General features: G+C 49.4%; 1 protein-coding gene across 3 annotated transcripts in view; it reads right to left on the reverse strand.

The window, feature by feature from the left end:
- Azin2 (antizyme inhibitor 2) overlaps window positions 1-20,986 on the reverse strand; it is a 29,789-nt gene extending 8,803 nt beyond the window's left edge. The window contains exons 1-8 of one of the 3 annotated variants that reach the window (XM_051171702.1): window positions 20,860-20,986; window positions 20,147-20,343; window positions 18,506-18,679; window positions 8,488-8,660; window positions 7,579-7,713; window positions 6,758-6,923; window positions 4,951-5,113; window positions 3,569-3,681 (exon numbers count right to left, since the gene is read on the reverse strand). In XM_051171702.1, the coding sequence (XP_051027659.1) occupies window positions 3,569-3,681; window positions 4,951-5,113; window positions 6,758-6,923; window positions 7,579-7,713; window positions 8,488-8,660; window positions 18,506-18,679; window positions 20,147-20,251 (1,029 nt within the window). In that variant the 5' untranslated portion in view covers window positions 20,252-20,343; window positions 20,860-20,986. Of the gene's footprint in view, window positions 1-3,568; window positions 3,682-4,950; window positions 5,114-6,757; window positions 6,924-7,578; window positions 7,714-8,487; window positions 8,661-18,505; window positions 19,497-20,146; window positions 20,344-20,859 lie in introns of those variants that run through there. The other 2 variants (XM_051171703.1, XM_051171701.1) reach the window with 2 other exon arrangements.
- Window positions 20,987-25,218: the final 4,232 nt, after the last annotated feature.

Raw genomic sequence — 25,218 nt, forward strand, 5'->3', positions numbered from 1 at the left:
ACCTGGAGGGGTCAGGAGCTCCACAAGGAGACCAATGGAGCCAACAAATCGGGGTGCAGGACAGGGTGCTGTAGAGACAGATGCACCAACCAAGGACCATGCATGGTGAGGACCTAGACCCTCTGCTCAGATGTAGTTGATAGGCAGCACCGTCTCCTTGTGGGTCCCATAATGTGGGAAATAGGAACTGTATCTAACACGGACTCCGGTGCTCACATGTTAATCACTTCCGCCCTACCCCCACCCCCACCCTGTGTGGCGGCTCTGCCAGGCCAGAGAGGAAGAGGATACAGGCAGTCTAGATGACACTTGATAGGCTGAGGTCAGATGTTAGGGGAGGAGGGCTCCCCTTTCTGAGGACTAGGGGAGGGGGGGAGAGGGTATGAGGGAGGGAGGGTGAGATCAGGAGGCAAGGAGGGAGGGGCTACAATCAGGATGTAAAGTGAACAAATTAAAAACAAAACAAATCATGTGCCTTAAAGGATTCTTACATAAGCAAAGAGCATAATGGCATATAAAATGCTCCACACAGAACCCCCTGCAATGAGCACATCCCACCAACTGGCACCATATACATAGGTGATGCTAGCAGCAGAGGCACTGTGTGCATACAGCATGCGGGGAGGCCCTTTCTATGGACTTCCTTTCAATTTTAAGTTGCCTACACACACACACACACACACACACACACACACACACACACACACACACACACGTCCAGGGTCTGTTTGACTCCAGCATGTGGGGAGGCCCTTTCTATGGACTTCCTTTCAACTTTAAGTTGCCTACACACACACACACACACACACACACACACACACACACACACGTCCAGGGTCTGTTTGACTCCAGCAGTGACACAAGCCTGTAGCATCCCCAGCTATTCAGGAGGCCACCTGGGCAACACAGCAAGATCCTGTCTTTTAAAAAGTATGGAGAGAGGGAGAGCAGCGGGAGGGAGGGAAAAGGAATGACTTAGTCTGCAGTGTGGCAAATGGATGGTAAGCAGGCAAGAGGAGGGGCCAGAAGAGCACTGATGGGCGGGCGCCATCATCAGCATCATCAGAGGCAGCCCTCACAATGCTGACAGCAGGAAGGAAAGAACTCAATGAACTCAAAATAGATTTGGGAGCTAGACTCAAGAACTGCAGGCTTACTCCGTGAGGAAGACTGGGAAGGTAAGAACCCACCATGCCAAGTCCTTCATCTGTGCTGACCACTAAGAGAAGGAAAGAGTGCAGAAAGTAAGAGTGCAGCCAGGTAGTGGTGGTGCACGCCTTTAATCCCAGCACTCGGGAGGCAGAGGCAGGAGGATCCCTGTGAGTTCGAGGCCAGCCTGGTCTACAAAGCGAGTCCAGGGCAGCCAAGGCTACACAGAGAAACCCTGTCTCAAAACAAACAAACAAACAAAGAGTGTAGATCTGAGAGCCCAGAAGAACTGGCAACTGGGAGAGGGCGTTGGAGGACCGGCTCAGCAGACACATCACAAAGCGAAGCGCACAGACCCTGCAAGGGTAATGACCTGAGCTCTGAGGATCCCTAACGCTAGCTCCTGCACAATCTCTGTCCTGCGCCAACGTGAGGCCCGAGCCAGCACTCATCACGCAGCCAGCCTCAGTCAAAGGTTGGCAGCCTGAAGGGGTACACAACACTGACCATAAAAACAGTCAGGGAGATGCTGGCACCGGAAACTGTGGCTGCGAACCTCCTTCCCACTCCTCTGAGAGAGGCTGATGAAGGGAACAGACAGCAGGTCAGGAAGGCGCAGCTGTGAAACTCACGTGTAAGCTGAGTATGGTGCCACAAATTAGAGGCCAGCCTGGGCAACACAGGAAAATCCACTTGCAAAAACAAAAGCAAAACCTTAAGCCGGCCTAGTCCCTGGGCAGGGAATTCATGCCACGCCAGTACTGTAAAGCAGATGAAAGGCTCGGAGGGTCAGAGACTCCAGGGGCAAATCAATGACAAATGCGTTGCCAAACTGCCTTCTAAATGTTCGTCTACACTAGTGGTCCTCAACCTTCCTAATGCTGTGACCCTTTTACACAGTTCCTCACGTTGCGGTGACTCCCCCTCCCCCGCCAACCCAACCATAAAATTATTTTGTTTCTACTGAACAACTGTAATTTTTCTAGTTATGAGTCATAATGTAAATGTCTGACATGCAGTGTACCTGATATGTGACCCCTGTAAAAGGATCATTTGGGTCCCCACAGGGGGTCGCGACCCACAGGTTGAGAACTGCTATCTACACCCGCGATGCACTGATTCCTAACTGGCTTTTGCACTCACACTGATCACCGCTGTGCGGACCTGCACAAGATCATACCAACATTCCAGCAGGCAGAACTAAAGACTTAGTGGGTTATAAAGGGGGACAGGGGATGAAAGTGGGAGGAGGATATGTTGGGAGGTGGCGGGGGGAGGGGTATGTGGGAGCCTGAGAGGAGGGGATTGGGAGACATGTTATTTACATGTTTGAGATTGTTGAATAAACAAAACACGTTTTTCCACAGTAGGAAATGGGAACAGGAAGTAGCAAGCCATTACTACTACCAAATCTGAAGAGGAGGGTGTGGCTGCCACGAGAATACCAAATGTAAAAATCGGAATATTCCCCTGCGCATCCGGGAGGTTTCCTCATATTTAGCTTCCGAACAAAGTGCCACTAGGCCAGTGCACAGTGTGTAGGCTCCTGAACGAAGCTGAGATGGGTCCCCTGCCTGCCGCGGGATAAGGAGTAGAGAGAGCCTTGAGGAGACCCCGAGGGGTGAGGCTAGAATGGCAGGCATGTCTGATTTTCTTCCTCCACGCAACCACGTCCACTAAAGCTGCTGGAGGCCCGTGTGCTTTGCTGCTCTGCTCCCCTGTGCATATGAAAACCTGTCGCAGACAAACTTGATTTTTTTTTTTTTACTTCTAAGGACAAACGCCAGAGTGGGGATCACAGATGTCTGTCAAGACACTCAATGCCGGAAACAGGAAGTCAAACACCTAGCTGGGGTTAGATTGGCTGAAGTACTATGAGGCCACACAAAAATAAATAGATAAATAAAACTATTTTAAGATGCGTCAATGGCACGGCAATGGCTACATCCCATATAAATGAAAAGGAAGGTTATGAAACAACATGACCCCGGTTCACAACACAAACGAGTACTTTATGTTTTCTAAAGAGTAAAAACACAACACTCTGCAAAAGATGATGAGCAGTAATCTTCACCCTTGCTTTTTTTGATGATGATGATGATGATTTCAAACAGATTCACTCTATGTAGCCTAGGCTAGCCTTGAACTCACAATCCTTCTGTCTGGGCATCCTGAAGCTGAGATTCCAAGTACATGCCACGCATGCCTAGATCTTTTGTCTATTTTTTTTTTTTTTAACTATTCTTAGTGCCTGTTGAACCCAGAGCTACTGTATGTCAGTCACATCCTCTACCACTGCGTCACACTCCCCTCTGAGAATACAGTTCAGTGGTAGTCATTCTCAGCAGGACTCAGCATGTTTGGGGCCTCAGGCTTGAGCTCCGAGGACAAAAGCATATTCCCGGGGGGGTGGGCTCACCTTCTGCAGGGTGGGGGTTGGGCAGGTGTTGTCAAACAGGACTGAGTTGAAAATCCCATAAACGCCTTCATCAAGGTGGTACACAACGGTCTTAGGGGTTGAACTGGTCTCCTCTGTGAGGGAGAGAGAACGGGTGCCACACAAGGAAAACGTGAGGGGGCCTGGGAGTCAGAAGGCAGCATTACAACGGGCTCAGTAAAGACAGGGCAACGGCCTTCCTTCAGCTATGGGGTGGACTCTCCAACAGAAGCCACTAAAAGCCATCTTTCTGGTGACACGGCTTCACTTTTATGTTGGGAAGGCTCCCCGTTGCAACTGAGTCAGAGTGCCATATTATCTGCTGCATCCAGAGACCGCAGAGGCCTCAGGAAAAGCAGGAGAGAGGCTCACTCCCAAACTCAGGACACCAGGAAGTTAAGCCACTTGCTGGGAGACACATGACAAGGAGGAGGTACTGTCAGAGTAAGAGACCAGGAGAGTGCATGCATGGCCATGCTGCCTGGAGCCCCTGCGCTGCCAACCAGCTCTACCTGGGGACGGAAGGCCACGCCACTGTGAGACTCTCTAGTGTCGGTGTCTTGGAGCAGAGGGCAAATGCCAAAGTCAGGTTCACTGACACTTGTCACTCATGGAGCTCTGAGATATCCCTATGGGAAGCTTGATCAGAGCACTGACGCGGGTGGTGCGGCACGCGAGCTCCGGAACTAGAATTCCAGCACTGCTCTTTACCCTGCGACCCTGTGATCCTGAACCGATGACTTAACCTCTTCCTGCCTAAGTTCTGTCCTCCGTGTCAACAAATACGTTGTTGTGAAGTTATGAGAAAGGTACCTGACGAGGAGACTGGCACGGGCTCAAATGCAAGCCCACCTCTAGCTAACTATTAGGCAGCTCCATTACACTCTCTTTGACTCCATTTCTCATCTGTAAAATGGGGCCAAAAAATACCTTTGTGTTCCAGCTGCATAAAGTACAAACACACTAGGGAATAAAGCAGTGGTTCTCAACCTGTAGGCCAAGACTCCATTGGCGGGGGGGCGTCAACGACCCTTACACAGAGTCACCTAAGACCATCGGAAATACCAGATATTTGCATTATGATTCATAACAGTAGCAAAATTACAGTTATGAAGTAGCAATGAAAATAATTTTATACTGGGAGGGTCACCACAACACAAAGAACCGTATTAAAGGGTCGCGGCATTAGGAGGGCTGAGAACCACCTAAATAAAGGGATAAAATGGTCTTTGGGGTGAGGGGAAGTGTCTGCAACTTTCGCTACAGTGAACACCACTCTCCAGAGGGCTCCGCCCCTGCTTAGCCAGCCACCTCGGGCTCAGCTTCAAGGAAGGACTGGGCTCTGCTGCCCGCCAGGCACCTACCCTCCCTGCTGGGCTGGTCCAGAGGAACCTCCTTCTTGGCAACAATGCTGACGGCCACACTGAAGGCAGAGGTCACATAGTAACGCCCCAGCTCAGCAAGGATGTCCACACCACAGCCCTCGGGGAAGTAGAGGTCCAAGGCTGAGTTGATCACAGAGGCGATCTGTGCAGAGAGGAACGTGCAGTACCACCATGCATTCCGGAAAGAATTTGGCAATTGCTAAGGTCCCAGCTGGGAACTGGGAACTTCTAGCCAGGAAGGCTCCTTGGGAGGACGGGGTGGGGCTGAGGTGAGGACCTAACTGTTATACAGCTCACTCACCCAGATAATCCCACATAGAAAAGGGGTATTCTTTCCTGTAATGCTTGGTGCTCAGATCCCAGACTCCCTGGCAGAGATCCTTCCTTCATAAACAAGCAGTTTGTTAACTAGCAGGTTAGATTCCAGATAAAAGCAAACACAGGGACTGGAGAGATGGCTCAGAGGTTAAGAGCATTGGCTGCTCTTCCAAAGATCCTGAGTTCAATTCCCCCCATCACATGGTGGCTCACAGCCATCTATACAGAGAGCTAGTGCCCTCTTCTGGCATGCAAGGGTACATGTAGGTAAAACACTATATATCTAAATATATAAATCTTAAAAAAAAAAAAAAAAAAGTAAACACGCAAAGCTAGATCTGTCATCAGAGTGGTTAAGCCATTGGTCACTGTAAACTTTTAGAGTGTCTCCTTTCATTTGTATACAAACATTATTTTTAATTATAAACAGTTGGGTTATGTGGGTTTGGGGTTTTTGTTGTTGTTGTTTTGTTTTGTCTTGTCTTGTTTATATGGGAGATGTGTTAGTTATTTGAGCTAGTCTCATGCAGTCCAGGTTGGCCTCAAATTCCTGATCTTCCTACACCACCTCCCAGGTGCTGGGATTACAAGCACGCGATACAATCCCCAGCACATGTATTTTTTAAAGGTTCATTTATTTATGTATTTTGTGTGTATCGGTGTTTTGCCAGGGTGTCAGATTCCCTGGAACTAGAGGTATGAGCCATCATGTGGGTGCCAGGAATTGAACTCGGGTCCTCTGGAAGAGCAGCCAGTGCTCCTAACATCTGAGCTGTCTCTCCAGCCCCACATGTATGTTTTTATAATCTGTTGCACTCAATGGTCTCTGAATGTCCTCCCTACATAAATGAATGTTTTCATCATAGTCCAGCCAGTCTGTGCACCTGAAAGTGCACTAGGCTTCTGCTACGTCTACAAGGCTGCAATTCTGGGACCTACTCAGGCTCACTTCCTACACATGGAGGCTACAGAAGTATTGCACAGCTAAGGAGATATGCCCCTAGGGGTCAGAGTGGGAATCACACGTTTATGATGCCCTTGGCTCTCAGGTGGGAGGATCCATACACTCCTAGCATTCCCCACCCTTCCCACCAGGCTTATCAGCTCCTTCAAGGGTTAATAAGGTGCACACACTTGATCATCAAAGAGATTATGGCATGTAAATATGTCTTGGCTGAGCCTCTAACTAGCTAAGTGCTTGGGATGGAGTCAGGCAGAGGTGAGGGGGCAAGCAGCTCTGCTATGGACTTGGGAAGTGACAAAAATTATAAGCCCAGCTGAGCCACAACATAGGGTTAATAAACAGCATTAAAATCCAGGAAAGCACTAAGCCCAGGGTGGGACATACAGGCCATATGTACAGTGCACCCTTCCCCCACCACAAAACGACCATCAAGCCCCACCACAAAACGACCATCAAGCCCCACCACAAAACGACCATCAAGCCCCCCTTGACCACACAAGTTACCTCTTCAAATCTCACTTTGGCTCCCTCTAAGCCAGGAAAGCCACCACCAAGGTCCAGAATGTTCATCGTGTGGCCCAGCTCTGCACCCATTTGAAACACAAGCCGGGCATCCGCGATGGACTGGGCGTAGGCCTGAGGGTCAGGACAGCCACTGCCAATGTGAAAACTGGGAAGGGAAGAAAAGCCTCGGCTTACATACACGGTCTAGGTACCCCCATGTTACAGACGCAATGACTGATGCCTGGAACATTAAATGGGCTACAAAGGGCCACGTGGAGAGCTAAGAGTGGGCAGGGGGCACTTCTCCCGTCCCTTCATGCTTCCCTGGGATGAGAGCTGAGATCCCAAGGTACCCAGAATATTCCTGTCAGTCAGCATGTGGCTTTGTTTATGTGCCACCATCTATAGGCTGGGGAGAAGAGCCCGTACTGTACAAGGGTGTGGAATTAGGCATGAGGCACTCAGCACGGACCCTCAAGAACAGAACAAAATGGAACTAGAGAAGTGGCCATAGCTATACCCTATCTCTGCCTGGAAAGAAATGGCTCCAGAACATGGCTCCAACCGCTGGCTTACAGGCATGCAGAAGTCCCTCAGGGTCATGCCCATGGGAGGAAGCACCTGAGATAAACCTTCTGGGGACTGTGGGGCTGTGGAAAGGGGCGCTGATAAACCTTCCTTCTAAAGAGGGGACGTTCTCCAGAGGCAGAACTGCAGGCCCAGGAGCAGGCACTGCTAATGGCCCGGGATGTCTGTGAACAATTCTTGGCAAAAAGGTACTGGGTCTGGCCTGGGCAGGCTGGCTGGCTCCCAGTGCACACCTCACACCCACCACCTCCACGTGGCTCTTCTTGGCGTTTTCAAGCAGATGTCTGCATGATTTCAGCGACGCCCCGAACCTCAGGCTCAGGTGACTCAGGGAATGGGAGTCCTGAGTAGCGATGCACAGAACCATCCTGTGGAGAGACGCAGCATCCCTACTGGGTGAGGCCCGTGACTGCCACGCCCCCCGACTGCCACACCCCCAACATCAGACTAGCGAGCTGGGAACCACACAGCTGAGAGGCCACTGACCTCTCAGCCATCTTAGGTCACCCCGGCACTGCCAATCAAATTCTGAGTCACCTGCCAGGACCTCATCAGCCCTAACCCAGGCAGCTCAGGTCTTCCCACTCAACTCCATACCAGGCAGGCTTCCTAAGTTGCCAGACGTATCACACAAGGGGAAACCATATGTCAAACGAACTCCCAAGAAGAGTCCTCAAACATGAGGGGTACTGTTCTTTGGGTGAGCCAGACTGGCTCCCAGACACCCTACTGTTCCTCAGACTATCAACAGCTAGTACGTCACAGCCAGAGCAAAACATCGGTCCCCACTCCATTTGTACTGCGCCCCCACCCCATAACCAGTATTACTGTGTCCTCCACCCATCATGCATGATACATTCAAGCAACACCACACTTCTGGGTATCCAGACACCCACATATTTGCTTGGCTGTTTATGCCTCCCCAAATTTCACTCTTACCTCAAAGCCCATTTCAATGTCATCTTTCCTGAAGCTGTGACTTGAGTCTTTTCTACTTAGGGCTGTAAGAGGTCTGTCCTGGATCCGGGTCTTGTCCAGGAGTACTACCCCATCCTTCCTGACCTCTCCTCAGCTCCCCGCTCCCTCCCCTGCCATCCTCACCCAGCAGCCCAGCCTTCCTGCATAAGCGGTCCTTGGCTTACTTGGCACTGGGGTGGCTCTTGGCCACCTTGGCCAGCTCCACTTCGTTGTCGAAGCTCAGCAGCCTCACCCCGTGCTTGGCAGCATACTTGATCTGTGCAATTTGCTTACAGGGGTTGGCACAGATGATCTTACTGGCGGGGACACCGATATGCTGGACCAACTCCATCTCTGCCTGTGAAGTTCCAAAGGTTGTGATGAGGACACCCCAGGGCCTGCTGGCCTGTGGAGCCTAGGGGAGCCACATGAGGGGCAAACTCATAACCATACACTGAGGCATCCACATTAAGTGGGCTAGCTCTTTTTTGTTGGTTGGTTGGTTGGTTTAGGGTTGGTTTTGTTTTCTCTTGGTTTTGGTTTGGTTTGGTTTTTGAGACAGGGTTTCTCTGTGTAGCGCTGGCTGTCCTAGAACTCCCTCTTTAGACCAGGCTGGCCTCGAACTCGGAGATCTGCCTACCTCTGCCTCCAGAGTGCTGGGATTAAAGGTGTGCGCCACCACCGTGGCAGCTCTTTTAAGACAGCAGATGGACGACAGTCACTTCACGCTCATTACCCACTCTCTGATGGCAGGGCTGCCATGTACAGACACACGCACGGGTGGAGCACTGCACAATCCTGGGGAGGTCCCATTCATAACAAAGAGGTCACATCTGCGTATTTATTCTAACTTCCTGTCTGCAGAAAATCTCTTTCTAATATAATAAGTGTATTTACTCCAAAAATTAAATGTCTTTAAAGGGACGTGCATTGGGCAGAGGAGATGGTTCAGCAGTTAAGCACACTTGTTACTCTTGCAGAGGACCTGACTCAGTTCCCAGTACCCACATGGCACCTAACCATCCATAACACCCTAGTTCCACAGGATCCTCTGCAGGTACCAGGCATGCATGTGGTGCCCACACATACATGTAGGCAAAACATCCTTATGCATAAAAATAAATGTCATTTAAAACAGAGACAGAAACACACACTTTCTAACTCACACCAAGGCAGTATACAGACTCACTAGCATCTGACAAACTGAGATGTTTGCTTGGGAACATGCTAATGAATGTTGCTTGGGAAATAGTATAAGAGTCCTCAAATAATAAAACATCCTCAGCATGCGTGATTACCTGTGCATCTGGGCTGTGAATGTTTTACCTGGGAGTGGGGAGGAGCTTAGGAGGCCCCGCTCCATTCCGAGGCAAATAATGACATAAAGCTAGGTGTGCTGGCTCACGCCTTTAGTCCCAGCACTCAGGTGGCAGAGGCTGTTGGATCTCTGTATTTGAGGCAAGCATGGTCAGAGTGAATTCTAGGCCAGATAGAGCTACATAGTGAAACCCTCTCCTACCAAAATAAAAAAGAGGGGGGTGCTGATTGACAGTTGAAAAGGGAGTAGTTGGAAAGAGAAAGAGGAAAAAAGGAAGGTAATGAGAGGAATGTAATCAAAACACTTTATAGCCGTGTATGAAATGTCACGATGAAACCTGCTATACGATACAGAAACCCCATATGGGTAACAGTCAGGAGTTCAAGGCCAGCCTGGTCTAAAGAGGGAGTTCTAGCACAGCCAGGGCTACACAGAGAAACCCTGCCTCAAAAACCAAACCAAACCAAACCAAAACCAACCAACCAACAGAAAAGGAGCTGGCCCACTTATATTGATGCCTCAGTGTAGAGTTATAAGTTTGGCCCTCAACTGGCTCCCCTGAAGTCAGAGAGGTGGCCACACTCCCCTGTTCAAAGCAGCATCAATCACAATGGGCAGGATACAAAGTTAGCATAGACATCTGTTCACAGATGAGAGACTAAAGAAAATATGGTAGAATACAATTCATTCTCTTAAGAGCAGGAAATCGAGCCAGGCGTGGTGGCGCACGCCTTTAATCCCAGCACTTGGGAGGCAGAGGCAGGAGGATTTCTGTGAGTTCAAGGCCAGCCTGGTCTACAAAGTGAGTCCAGAACAACCAGGACTAAGTAGGGAAACCCTGTCTCAAAAAAACAAAACAAAACAAAACAAAAAAACAGTAACAACAACAAAAAGCAGGAAATCCTATCATTTATAATATAAATAAACACAGGGGACATTGTGGCAAGTAAAGTGAACCAAGCACATAAAAGATGTATGAACTTGCTTCGTAGAGGTCCTATGCATGGTGTATACATGTGTGTGTGTGTGCAGGTGTGTGCACATGTATGTGGAGGTCACAGGTCTGTATCAAGTACCTTCCTCAATCACTCTCCATCTTATTCTTGAGCCAGGGTCCCTCACTAGACCTGGAAGCTCACTAGGGGAGCTAGACTGTCTAGAGAGCAAGTTCTGGGGATCTCTGGGCCTTCCAGCACTCAGACCACAACCACAGGCCCATCACCTGGCATTTCACAAACTCGGGTCCTCATGCCTGTGAGGCAAACACTATTGTTTTATTTATTTTTTGTTTGTTTTGCTTGTTTTGGTTGTTTGTTTGTTTTTTGTTTTTCAAGACAGGGTTTCTCTATGTTATCTTGGCCATCCTGGACTTGCTTTGTAGACCAGGCTGGCCTTGAACTCACATCTATCTGCCTGCCTCTGCCTCCTGAGTGCTAGGGATTAAAGGCGTGCGCCATCACGCCCTGCCAGCAAACACTGTTTTAAATGAGCCAGTGCCCCAGAACCTGTATTAACTGTGTAGAATCTACAAATGCCAAAGTCAGAGAAGCAGAGGGTAGAAGTGGTTAAAGCTCCAGGGGCTGAGGAGGTGAAAAGCAATGGGATGTTGGTGAGAGGGTGCCATTCTAGTTATAAGGAGTAAGTTCAGGTGATCTACTGGACATCAGGATGGCCACGGGAGTAACAACGTGGTGTGTGCTTAGACATCGCCAAGAAACAGGACCGCAGGTTAGGGGCTGGACAGATGGCTCAGCAGTTAAGAGCACTGACTGCTCTTCCAGAGGTCCTGAGTTCAATTCTCAGCAACCACATGGTGGCTCCCAACCATCTATAATGTGATCTGATGCACTGTATACATAATAATAAATCTTTAAAAAAAAAAAAAAAAGGAAAGAAAGAAAGAAAAATGAGTTAAAGCATGTGTTAGCTTGGTTTAGCCATTCCAGTGTGTATGTGTGTGTGTGTGTGTGTGTGTGTGTGTGATTATCTGACATTTGAGAAAAGTCTTCAAGGCCATGAGTCTTTCTGACACAGATCACTGAGCCCAAAGTTCTGTGCTGCAGTGGTGTGCCAATGAATGCATTCTCTATCTGCCCCAGGTCTCTTCTTTACTTTTTGGTTACTGTTGTTTTGTGAGAATTTTTTTTTTTTTTTTTTTTACATTTGTTTACTTAGAGGAATGTGTGTAGATGTTAAAAAGAAGCTGTTTCTCTCTGTCCACCCTGAGGGCCCCAGGGATCAGAATCAGGTAGCTCGGCTTGGTGACAAGTGCCTTTACCAACTGAGTCATCCTGCTAACTCTTATTTTTGTTTTTGAGACAGGGTATCTCGTAGCCTAAGCTGTCCTCGAAATGAACTTTGAAAATTTTTTGAAGTACTTTATTATTATTGTATATACACAGGCGTGGGTTGGGTGGGTGGGCCATGTGCACATGTAGAGGTCAGAGGACGACTGTGCGTTGGTGGGTTGGGTGGGACACCTGTGGTGGTTGAATCTTCCACCCACCATGTGGGGCTGAATAAGGACGTGTCCCGTGGCTGAGGATCGAGCCCTGGCTTCTTCTGCATGCTATGCAGGCACTCTACCAATTGCTACATCCTTAGCCATTTCAGGTTTGGGGGTCTGCAGCATTGAACCTCACCCCTAGCTCTTCCTCACCTTTGCAGAACATGGTTCACATGAGCCTGGTGCATCTGTGACATGGATGTGATGTGGGGGTGCTGAGTAGCCATGTTCACTGAGCAGAACGTGCAGCAAGAAGGTCCTAAAAATGGGATGCTTTCTGTCAAGTGCTAGAAAACGTTTTTCTATATAGATTTACTGTTTTTGGCTTCTTGAGCCATTCGGTCTGTCTTGCCTACCCAACTGCCACTGCAAAGCAAAGCGGCCACTGATGATTCATAAACGAATTAGCACAGTGATCTGATGGAATCAGGGAGTGGACATAGTTTTCTGACCTGCCTTATCAGGACTGTTCCGTTCAGTTCTTACAGCCCATGCAGGGGTATGAGAAGCTGTGCAAGGCCAGCAATGTCTCAGCGCACATACATACCCGTACATACGCATGCACATAAAATAAAATGTTATAAAAATAAAATTAAAAAGCTATGCATCAAGTGTAATGGTGTACATCTTTAATCCCAGCCCGCAGGCAGAGCTCTATGAGTTTGAGTCCAGCCTGATCTACAGACAGAGCTCCAGGACAGCCAGGGCTACACAGAGAAACTGCCTAGAAAAAAAGAGAGAGAGAGGCAGGGCAGGGGGAGCTATGCAGCAAATAACAAAGCCCTGGCCCGAGTCAAGCATGCCGCTACAGGAATAAGGAAGTTAAGAACAGGCAGTCTGGGAACACAATAGGAGAAATGAGAGCTGTCTGTAGCCATCCTGAGTCTGATTCTGACTGAGCGGCTTGGCTGTGGTTGTTTACACGCACTCGTTTCTGTGAGACCCACAGCCATCAAATGTCAGTACTCACTCGTCACATTTCACAGAGGGGGAAAGCTGAGTTCAGAGAGGCCCGCCTGCCAAGGGCGACAGTCAGTAAGTGGCAGCGTGAGACACAGAGATCTAACTCCAAGAGCTGGATGTGAGCTGTCACAGCTCACAGACCTGTCACCGTGCCAAGTCTGGGTGACTATGAATGTGTTCCCTCCCTCCCTACACGAGGTGAAAAGAGGCAACGGTAGCCCTGTGAGGCCCTGTGATTTCAGTAATTGTGGTCACTCGGGAAAGGCTTGCTTTATGTCAGCCACTGCGTTCCAGTCACATGCAGCCTCCTTTAATCTTCCTAATCACTTAATGAGGTAGAAACAAGGTTTGGAGGGCTAATAAGTCATTAGTTCAAAGCCATATAGCTTAACTTGTCAGAGCTCAGCCTACACTGACAGGCACCCCGTGAGCATCGATTAATTTGCCAGGCCGTGACAGGTGTTGAAGAAAACAAGTGGTGAATAAAGCGGATGGGGGTCTTAGACTTTACGGAGCTTTCAGGCTGACAGGGCAGAGGCACAGACAAACGCAGGCTGAATAATGGCAGATGGCCAACGGGTTCAAGGTATCATGGCATGGAAGGGTACAGAAGGCTGGAGAATGAGGAGTCCCGGGTGTGAAGGACGGAGGACAGCCCAAGGAGTCAGGAGGGCAAGCAGAGCCTACCCCCTCATCAGAGCCTCAGACCAGTCGGGGATGACAGCAGACAGACGGAGCAGCTTCAGAGAGGTCCTAAGGCCTAACCGAGGGCTGAAAATGATGGAGCGGCCTGGGTTCAATCCCGAGGGGGATGATGAGGGTGGAGGGTATGGGCAGAGGCAGCCACCTAGGAACCAGGAAGCAGTGTGTGGATGTACGTGTTATCCTGTGTGGTGAAAACAGCAGCGTCAGGAGTTCCAAGGAGACGTACGGCGGCCAGATGTGACCACGCACATCTGCAATAGCAGCACTGTGGAGGTTGCAGCAGGATTGGAAGTTCAAGGCCAGTCTGGACTCTTACAGACTCTGTGAATTGGGGAGTGAAGTGAGAGAAGGAGGGAGGGAAGGAGGGAAGGAAGGAGGGAAGGAAGGAAGGAGGGGGTCAGTTCTGCATTTTAAGTGAAAGGTCTAAGTGCTTGTTTTGGCCACCTAAGGAAAGGCTTCATGGGATTCTAGGAGACTGGCCCCTGCCTGTCACAATCACCTGAAAGAAATGATAAAGCCACCCTAGAAAGGACAGGAGACACGTTCTGGAGGGAGGATGGCATGGTGGATGTGGGGGTGAGGGGTGAGGACGTGAGACTGAACACAGACTGTGTCAAATGGGCAGACAGGTGTGAGGTGAGGATTCAAGGGAGGGAAGGAGAGAGGGAGACAACAGTGAACGGATGGTGTTTACAGTGGTGGGAGAGCTTAAGACTGGGCCCAGAGGGATGCGCTAGTCCCGGCAGCAGGCATCAGAGAAGCCAGCACCTAGGGCCTTCAGAGGCAAGAGCAAGGAAAATACACATGGGATAAATCACCAAAAGTGGTCTCTGAGGGTGAAGGCGGACCCGAAGGTTCCTCTCCTCTCCGCGCCCCACACCCTTTCTGTGCACTTTAAAGCCTTTTAACTTGGGAATTTATAATACTGTTGGATCTTCTTAAAAAGAATATTCACTTGGTTCAGTACTGTTAAGAGATGACAAAGGAAAGAATTCCCCTGACCAGATCCAGATCCACTCACACAGAAAGCTTCCCAAAGCCTGCCACGCTGGAGCGACTGTGAACGGTCTACACCATGGGCTTTCTCCACATCACCAGACGCCTCCTGTGCTTCCGGTCAACCGCTCTCATGTTTCTAATCGCTTCCGTTCCACCAAACCCCGGATGCAGATCCTCTACCGAGGCATGCAACCAGCACCTTCATGTCCTCTTTGAGTGACTAAATCAATGTGCTACTAGAATATCCACAAATACAGAGTCTTGGGGTTGTTGCTGTTCACAATTATTTTTTGTTGTTTTGAGGTAGGTTCTTGTGACACAACCCAGGCCGTTCTCATAGTCCCGGCAGTCCTCCTGCCGCCATGCTGGACTTATATGACCATGTTTAAAAATAAGGTGTTCACTGGATAGCTGTGCCTTTAATCCCAACACTCGGGAGGGCAGAGGCAGGTGGATCTCTGTGAGTTCCAGGCCAGCCTGGTCTACAAAGCAAGTCCAGGACAGCCAGGGCTCTGTGTAACAGAGAAACCCTACCACCAAAAAATATAAACAAAAGTGTTCACTGAAATCTAGGAGCAGTGTCCATGCCTATAATCTCAGCACTGCTAAAGTTTGAGGCTAGCCTGGGCTACATAGTGAGACTCTATATCTACAATTTAAAAATAAGAAGCAAATCAAATAAATTAAGTGTAGTGGTATATTTACTACTAACCCAGAACTCAGGACGTGAATTAAGAGGATCAAGAGCTCCTGGCCAGACTGTCTAAATAAAAAATAAAATATAAAATGGTCATTGCATCCTCTCTGATCCCTGGGTACCTTGTTAGAAGAAATTCTTAGGCCTATCCAAACCAGACAGCTCTGCTGAGTTCAGCCACAGGGGGGAGCAAGGGAGTAGGCTGGGGATGCACTAATCCAGAAAGAGGCTAGGAGGCAGGAGCAAAGACACAAGTGCCTGGGGAAAGAAGCAGGAGGCCCAGCGCCTGTGCCTCTGGCCTGACTGCTTGTCAGTGCAGCCAGCCCTTGCTCTTGCCAGGCCTTTGGTCCAAGTCCAGAAAGGTCACCCACTGTGACCCACCAGAAGAGGGCAGCCTCTACCCTTAAAACACCTAGGGGTGATTAGTGATGAGCCTAGAACATGGTAAAAGCAGGTTATAAGTGGCAGCAAGCAGCCACTCAGATAAATGCACCAAGCAATTTGTGTGGCAACACACACACACACACACACACACACACACACACACACAGCTAAGGAGGACGTTTTCACCAGCCACACGCCAGCACAGCAAATCTTCTCCAAGGATCTTGGAAAAGGCAACAACCAATAGAGACAGAGATCACATTGTCGGAATCAAGCTGGCATCACCTGGTGCATGACCCTGAGCAAGTGGCTCGACTTCTGTGACTCACTTCCTTGTATGTTAAATGTGCATTCCGGGGACTGTTGTCGGAATCCGGGTTAAAGAATGACCTCACGGAACTGTTTCGAGAATAAATGAGATCATCTGCAGAAAATGCCGGGCAGAGAACCTGACCCAACAGAAGTCCTCAGCAAATGGTAGGTGCTGTCAGCATACCCTGTTTTCCTGTCTAGAAGTTTCTCTGAGACTCTGTACCCCACAGTTCTGTCCTTTGGTGGCCACCTCCTGAAGCTAAAGGACCAAGCACCTCATCCCTGAGTTTCCAGAAGCTGAGGGATCTAGTCAGTGGGCTTTCGCCCTTTTTTCATGCCTAGTTCAGGGGAACCAAAGGACTGTGTTCCTTCTCACCTCTATAGGAAGACCCGCCAATGCTACAAGAGGCCACAGGGAGAACAAAGCCTTCTGCCTCACTGAGCTTCATGGCAGACACACACTGACCAAGGCACACAAAGAAGGGCAAAAGGAGACTCCTCACCCACAAAGAGTAAAGAGTGAATAACAGTTAACTTTCGAGTATAGGTTAAGCTGCCTGCTCATCTCCCACCCCAGTGCACACGTTTTCCTCACCTAGGACCACTCTTTTTTTTTTTTTTTTTTTTTTTTTGGTTTTTCGAGACAGGGTTTCTCTGTGTAGCCTTGGCCATCCTGGACTCACTTTGTAGACCAGGCTGGCCTCGAACTCACAGCGATCCGCCTGCCTCTGCCTCCCGAGTGCTGGGATTAAAAGCGTGTGCCACCATGCCCGGCTCTAGGACCACTCTTATAAGGCCCCAGAGTCTTGGCCAGGCCAGCTCTCCTTTCTCCTCCAAGAATTCTTTCCAAGACTCTATTCACATCACCCAGTCACACTGCTGATCTCCTCAGAAGAGCCATTGCTTGTCATCAAGAAAATGAGGTGCTGACATCACAAGGACTGTTGACAGCAGCAGGCTTGCTTCCACCTCTGGGCTTCCTCACACTGGCCCTGACCTCTGCGTGGAATGACCTTCCTCTGAGTCCTCCACCCGGCTCAATCTTCTGCCTCATTCAAGCGTGAATTCAAATCTCAAGAGAAGCCTTCCTTGGACAACTGTCTAAAGAGTGCGATCCAGCCAGATGTGGTGATGTGAATCCTCTTGGGACCCCAGCATTTAGAGAGGCGAGACAGAAGGACTGAGAGTTCAAAGCCAGGTTGTGGTAAGCAGTGAGGTGTAGACTGGCTATGGTCCATAGGGACTGACAGTGCCTCAAAACAAACCAAATACACTCCCCTCACCCCAGCTTCACTGCATCTCACCTACAATATCACATATTGTCATTATTTAATGTTTCAGAAAGCACCATAAAAGGGGGCCTTTTCTTGTTGTTTTACTCACAGCTAAATTCCCACCCTGAAAAGAATTCTGCTGAGTGAATGAGTGAGATAGACTTAAGCAAGAAAGCTTTTAATCCAAGTGAAAACAGAATGAAAGTCCATAAATGAACAGCATTTGTCTTGCTCAGGGCCACACAGTGAGACCCGCCCTGGACAGCCGCGGTGGCTACACTGTGGCTCATGATTACAGACTACACGGAGGCAGAGCCAGTCAAAAGCCACCAGGAGAGAATGAAAAGCGCAGAGATCAAATGAGGAAGACAGCCTGCTGCAGCAGCAACAAGACGCTAAGAGGATTAGCCTAAAAAACACAGTCACACAGTAAGTGTATAAACATGGGGGGGGGGGGGATCCAACAGCAGAGGAGTGGTTTGGTTTTGTTTTAATTACAAGTTTAGTACCTACTGTTCTAGGCCAAGAAATTTTAAAGCTGCTATTAAATTTAAATTTTTTTTTCTAAATAGAAAATTTTAAATGTAGGTGTTTCTTTAAAAAGAAGAAAAATACCCAAGTATGGTGATACATCCGAGCACTTGGGAGGGCGGAAGTTAGGAGTATCAGGAGTTCAAGGCCAGCCTCAGCTACATAGTGAGTTTAAGGTCAGCCTGGACTACATGAATCCCTGTCTTAAAGGAAAAACAATTATAAATAAATAATAAAGCAGAAAGATAAATTCAAAACCGTCTAAAAGGTGACCCATATGCCCAGAGACATCTCCGATTCCTACTTCAGAGCTGACAAGTTCCTCTTCCTCCCCCCTCCTCCTCCCCCTCCTCCTCCCTCCTCCCTGGAGCCTCCTCTTCTCTTGAGTAAGTGACCTTCCCAGAAGGCTATGGTGAATTAAAGGTCCCTCTCACTCCCTGGAGTCACCAACAGCAGGAAGGCCCCGTTTGGTGAGCATCGAGGCTGCGTGCACAGTGGGGGCAGAGGGGCTCACCTTGTCGGCACAGCTGAAGCCCAGCCCCAGCTCGGCTAGGACCTTCAGCACGCCCAGGCTGCTGTTGCACCTGACAGCATAAAAGGGCCGGACTCGAGGCAGGTACTTCAGAAAGCAGAAGTGCTGCCTCACGACAGCACCCAGGTCGGCCACGAAGAAGGCAGCCACCTTGCCCTGCACAGCAAGAGGCGAACGGATGTGAGACCCAGGCCCCTCCCCGTGCATGCTGTCCACAGTCCTTCCATAGATTGGCCAACAATGCCCTGCTGTAGCCTTCTGAGGCTCCCACGTCCTCCAGGATGGAAGGCAATGTCGGGCTGACATTTAAGGCTGTGTGACCAACTCCAGCCCCTCCTCTCAGCTCAGCTAAAGCCAACTACATACACTGTCTCTCGTTCCCACCCCCAAGCCTGTGTTCTCACCATGCCCTCTGTTGGGTTTGGCAAATTTCCAATCTACTGTCATTCAGCCTACACATGTGTGTGTGTATATGTTATACATAATATAGTATATATTATAATGTGTAATAGTTTCTATACTAGCATATATATTATTTTAATCCATACCATTTAATTCTCTGGCTGCATTCTGCATGTCCTTTTAAAGCAGCAGAACTGTATATACAGCTGTCTGCCCCACAAAAGGCAGGCACTGTGGCTTACAGCCCACTGCCATGGACACACTGGTCCTCAACCCACCTGCAAGCCACGCTTGTCTCACAGACACGGATGAGCCTGTGGTGAACCCTCCCTGGGGCTCATTTTCCTTTTCAAGCAACTTTTTTTTTTTTTTTAATGGATACCCACTTACTTGGTGTCCAACATAATAATTAAGGGGCGGAGAAGGCCAAAGACCTTGAAAAGGCTTGGATCTGGAAGGAAAACAGCCCTTAAGTAGTTACAAGTCCCTTCAATAAATGCCAGATGGTACTCTCTACAAATCAAGTTAGCGGCCATGAAGACAGTAAATTCAAAACCAGCCAGAAGCAAATCGGGGGGGAAAAGGCAACAGTGATGGGAGGGAACGCTAGGGCTGAGTAAAGGGGAGAAAGATGCCACAAAGGGGCACAGGCCAGAGAAGGTCGAGGAGAACGGCAGCACATCACGTGTACAGCGATCCTGCTCCAATGGAGCAGAACACAACATTGGGAGTATAAAGTCAGAAGTGTCTCTGTGGAGGCAGACTGGGTCCTGTGACAGTGAGGCAATGTGGCAGGATTCTACTCTGGAGGAGAGCTGCAGGAGGTGAGAAAGACTGGAGGTCATGGGGACTTCGGAGAGATGAGGGCCAACTACAAAACGGAGCTTCTCCAGTGAAGTTCCTAGAGCCTTAAAGGCGAACTTCACGGTGCTGGGGATGCCCGGATGTAGGTGGGAACAGAGCAAGAGGTAGGAACCCCTAGGTTGCCACCTGGAGTGGCGGGGGGCGGGGGGCGAGACCATGCATGTGGTGTTGCTGCTCTTCTCTCAAGGCAGGAAACACGGGGAGGGAAGACGTGGGGCCAAGTACCAAGAATTGGGGATAAAAGGAGCCAGTCTATCAAATATCAATACCAAGTGAGAGAATGGGGGGTGGAGGGGGGAACTCCTGCCGGAGGAAAGGACAAGGAACCAACCCACACCCCATTCCTGTTCCCCTCACCGTGGTGGCCTGTGAGGCCCCCAGAGTGAGTTCCTCCAGCAGATCCCGGGTGCTGAAGCCCTCTTCCACCATCACAAAGTCCGATTCGCTAAGGTAGCCAGCCATGTTGAGCAGGAGGAGCCCAGGGGCTAGATGGAATCGCTGCCTTGGAGCACCGCTGGCTGCCTTGGCCACCGCCTTAGAAAGTATGCAACACACTGTAGGGAGAGGGAGATGGAGGGTACCACTGGGGGACAGGTTGCATCCTTCACCTCCCAAGGCCTGGGTTCCCTGCCCAGTCGTGCTCTGCCCCCACCCCACCCCCCAGCACAAGCCTGAGAGGCTGAGGTTCCCTGGGAACGGTGATGTTGCGTCCGATAGAGCCTCAGTCACCCCCATCTGTTAAATGGGATTGTTTTGGAGTTCCTTTCCAGTTCTGAAACTTGGGATTGGAAGGAAAATAAAGAGCGTGGGAACAGATCTGAGAAACCTAGGTGGGGTAAGTCTCGAGGACGCCTCCAGTCCCGACCACGCCTACCTAAGGGGCCAAAGACTTGAGCTTGAGTTTTAGCCTGCTCTCTGCTGCATGACCTTGGGTCAGTTTCCCCATTTATAAAAGGTTGGTTCTGACACGCTATGAATGCTCTAAGCACCACCGGTGGGGGTCTGTCCACGGGACCCCTCTCTCGAGTGCAAGGCGGGGGGTCCCGCACCCCAGTCCCAGACCTCCTTACCAAGCCCCGTGCTCCTTCGCGGGGGCCAGAGCCAGGCGCGCTGCTAGGGGGGGTCGCCGGTGACCTCGAAACTTGTGCAACACCCCGAGGAGGAGTGGCAGTTGCGGAGCCGAGGCCCCTGCTGAGAGGAGGCAAGGGGTGCCAGGCAGCGGGTCAGTGCCCAAAGTCGAGGGCGTCCGCTCCCCAAGGCTCCCCCCGGCCATCCCCTGCACTCGCCTTAAAACGCATTTACACGGCTTCGGCCCATAGGTCTCCCCAGCGAGTGAATCGGATCCTCGGCGCCTCCGCTCGCTCGCTCCCCCCGGCTCCGGCCCCGCGGCCTGCGCCCCGCGCGCCCAGCAGCCACCGACCCCACGCCCCGCCCTGCGCCCGCCGCTCGCTTATATAAGCCCCGCCCGAGCCCCGCCCCCCCAGTGCCCCGGCCCCGCCCATGACCGCTCTGTAGCCCGGGCAACCGGGTACCGCCAGCCCATTGGTCGATTCGGACATAAAGCATTCAGCTCTGCGGGGCTGCTCCGCACAGCTGCGCCGCTGGGCAGCTGCCTGACTAGTGTCCGCGGAGGTCCGCGTGGGGAAATCCTTCGAATCCCAGGGCGTCTACACTGTCGGAACCACAGATCCTGCGTCCTGGATCTCAAGAAGTGGTTCCAGGGAACTTTTCTGTCCCTGGCTGAAGTCGGTGGTTCCCCGCTCCTTGAATGGTCAAGTTCTGGCTCCTCTCTTGGAGCCCAAGTCAAATATTCTCTCCCAGCCTTATTTTGTAGTACGACCCTTTTGCTTAATCGCCTCCTCCAGGCATCTTAGACTCCCAACCCAAACGCCAGCTCAAAAGTGGTTTTTTGTTTTTTGTTTTTGGTGTTGTTTGTTTGTTTGTTTGTTTTAAGGCTTTTTGTGGCTTCACGAGCTCAGGGCGATGCCGCCCGTCTTCACTCTCAGAACCCTCAAGACTCCAGTGAAATGTTTGTCAACTCAAAGCTTGTCTCCTCCTCCGTAGACAAATACCTGCTCATCCATCAGAGTCCAGTGCAATGTCTTTCTCTACCGAGCCTTCCCTGGCCCCAAAACGCAAAGGGACTCACAGTCCTTGACTCTGTAAGATTTCTCCTTCCTTTGACACTTAGTACCTGTTGCCGCAGTGGTGGGGCAGGCCTTTAATTCCAGAGGTAGAGACAGGCCTGGTCTACAAAGCAAATACCGGACTGGTACTGAAAGCAAGGCTCTTCCCGAGTGCTTAGCGTGCTCAGAAGCTAATTCAAGTTCACCAGGTGGAAGTCAGAATGCTGGTTGTCTCTGAACTCGTGGTTACTGATTAGGAAGGGACATAATGGGGGACTAGAGAGCTGGCTCAGAGGTTAAGAGCACCGCCTGCTGTTCCAAAGGTCCTGAGTTCAATTCCTAGCAACCACATGGTGGCTCACAACCATCTATAGTGAAATCTGGTATCCTCTTCTGGTATGCAGGCATATATGAAGGTGAAACACTGTATACTTAAATAAATCTTTAAAAAAAAAAAAGGAAAGGACATAATGGAACCTTTTGGGGTGCTTGGTGATCGTTATAGAAGTGTGTGTGATTTGACCATGTCCCCTGGAGGGGGAGACCTGGTGGCACTCAGAGGAAGGACAGCAGGTTGCCAAGAAGAGACTTGATACCCTATGAGCATATACAGGGGAGGTAATCCCCCTCAGGAACAGTCATAGGGGAGGGGAATAATGGGAAAATGGGAGGGAGGGAAGAATGGGAGGATACAAGGGATGGGATAAACATTGAGATGTAACAAGAATAAATTAATAAAAATTTTTCAAAAAAGAAGTGTGTGTGTGTCTGTGTGTCTGTGTGTGTGTTCCTCTGAATTATACACATAAGATTAGTGCCCTGTTATATGCCTTATGTCACTACATTAAGAATTTACAAGTTTTAAGCAGCATGATGGCACATGCCTTTAATCCCAGCAAACCTCTGAGTTCGGGACCAGCCTGGTCTACAGAAAGGTCTACATGCAGAGCCACACAGAGAAACCCTGTCTTTTTTTTTTTTTTTTAATAAAGATTTATTTATTTATTTATTACATATACAATGTTCTGCCTGCATGTACACCTACACACCAGAAGAAGGCATCAGATCTCATTATAGATGGTTGTGAGCCACCATGTGGTTGCTGGGAATTGAACTCAGGACCTCTGGAAGAGCAGATGGTGCTCTTAACCACTGAACCATGTCTCCATCCTTGAGAAACCCTGTTTGAAAAAAAATTTACACATTTTAAGAAAACCCTTAGAAGGGCTAGAAAGATGGCTCAGAAGTTAAGAGCATTTGTTGGCCTTGCTGAGGACCCAGGTTCAGTTCCTAGTACCCACACGGGAACTCCACATAACTCCAATTCTGGGGTATCCAACACCCTCTTCTGACTTCCCTGGTCACCAGTACACCTGTGGTACACATATGCAAGCAAACCAAACATTCATACACATAAAATAAGTCATTAAGAAAGAAAGAAGGAAAGCCCTTGGCATATAATAAGAGTCCCGTAAATGCTATTAACTTTCCAAGAATGTCCCAACTTTTATTTGTAGGAATCTGTAGGTAGTCTCACTTAAATAAACTGCCTTTTAAATTATTCTTTGAAGTGCACCTGGGGCTGAGGTATAGCTCAGGTGATAGAGGGCATTCCAGTACACACCGAATAGACAGGGTATGTTGGTACCTACCTATAATCCCAGCACTCAGGCATGGAGGTGCAGATAGGAGGACCAGAAAGTTAAGGTCATTCTTGCCTACAAGGGGAATTTAGAGGTAGCCTGAGCTACAGGAGACCTTGTCTTAGGAAAGGAACAAGTGGCCGGATGCCAGCATTGGGGAGGCAGAGGTACACAGATTGCTGTGAGTTCGAGGCCAGCCTGGTCTACAAGAGAGAGCTCCAGGACAGCCAAGGATACACAGAGAAACCTTGTCTTGGAAAAAAACAAAAAACAAAAAGAAAAGAAAGGAACAAATGAAAGAAAAACCACCAGTCCATCTGTAACAGTTGTTCAAGAACAATCTAGATGCTTTTGGGAAAAGAACAAGTGGCTTGTGTGTAGCTTATGGTAAAGCCCCGTTTGCATCTCCATCAGCGAAAAGGGTGAGAAAAGGACTTCCTCCTCCTCTGGATATCCCGAGACATTCTTGAAGACCCATGTGGTTCTGGGCCAGGAAGAAACACTAGGATAGTCATATAGATGGGATAGCTTGCTATGCAGTGAAAGCAATGTTTCAAATCAGTGGAGCTAAAAGCTTGGTCTACCATTAACATCCATCCATGCACTTGCCAGGCTGGAGGCAACCTAGTCAAAATACAGTGCAAAAATGAGTCAATGGGGGACCATGGAGTCTGGGGAAGCCATCTTCTCGTCCCCACATTCCCTAAGCCACACATGACAACTGAGTGGCCCACTTGGCCACCTTTCTCCCTGTGAATCAACTGTGTTCAGACTGATTTCTCTGGGTACTTCTGCCTGGAAGCTTTGTGCTGTCTGTGCCCGGGAGTATCTGCTTTACAGGACTCACTCCCAGCTCCTGCTTTGAGTGATAAAGGTCATTTCCAGCGTGGGACTTGCAGTCCTTGTCTGTGAGGAGTCCTCTCTCTCTCTCTCCCTCCCTCCCTCCCTCCCTCCCTCCTTCTCTCTCTCTCTCTCTCTCTCTCTCTCTCTCTCTCTCTCTCTCTGTCTCTCTCTCTCTCTCTCTTTCTCTCTCTCTCAGGTCAAGGTTCTCCTGAGACCAAGCATTGGAAAGAGGTAGCCCTTGAAAGCCATGGCAGAATCATCAAAAGATGAGGCTCAGAGAAGGGAAACACCCAAACAACATTGGCTTTGCGTTTTTATTTCTGAATAGGAAGGGGAGGATATAGGCTTATAGAACAAAAGGTAGATTATTGAATCTACTAGCCTCAAATATCTTACATCGGTATTGTAAATTGATGAAAATTAAAGACTTTTGATTGATGGAAATTTAAGACTATTTTATTCAACTTTTGCTTCACATTGATAAAAACTTAAATTGTATATTATTATTCAACTTTTGCCTTATGTATTGTATGTTATATGTTGATAAAATCTTATTATATATTGCATGTTAGTAAAAACTTAAGATCATTTTGTTCAATGTTTATTTGATGTATTATTCATCTGCAACTCATTCAAAGAGGTAATGTCTTATAAAAACTAACTATTAATAGCCTGTTCAGGAAGATAAAAGGTAAAAGTTGGGAGCTGGGCGTGGTGGCACACTCCCGGTGCTCAGGAGGCAGAGGCAGGCAGATCGCTGTGAGTTTGAGGCCAGCCTGGTCTACAAAGTGAGTCCAGGACAGCCAAGGCTACACAG

Source organism: Acomys russatus, chromosome 29 (genome assembly GCF_903995435.1).
Source record: "Acomys russatus chromosome 29, mAcoRus1.1, whole genome shotgun sequence".
In the NCBI taxonomy this organism is placed as follows: domain Eukaryota; kingdom Metazoa; phylum Chordata; class Mammalia; order Rodentia; family Muridae; genus Acomys; species Acomys russatus.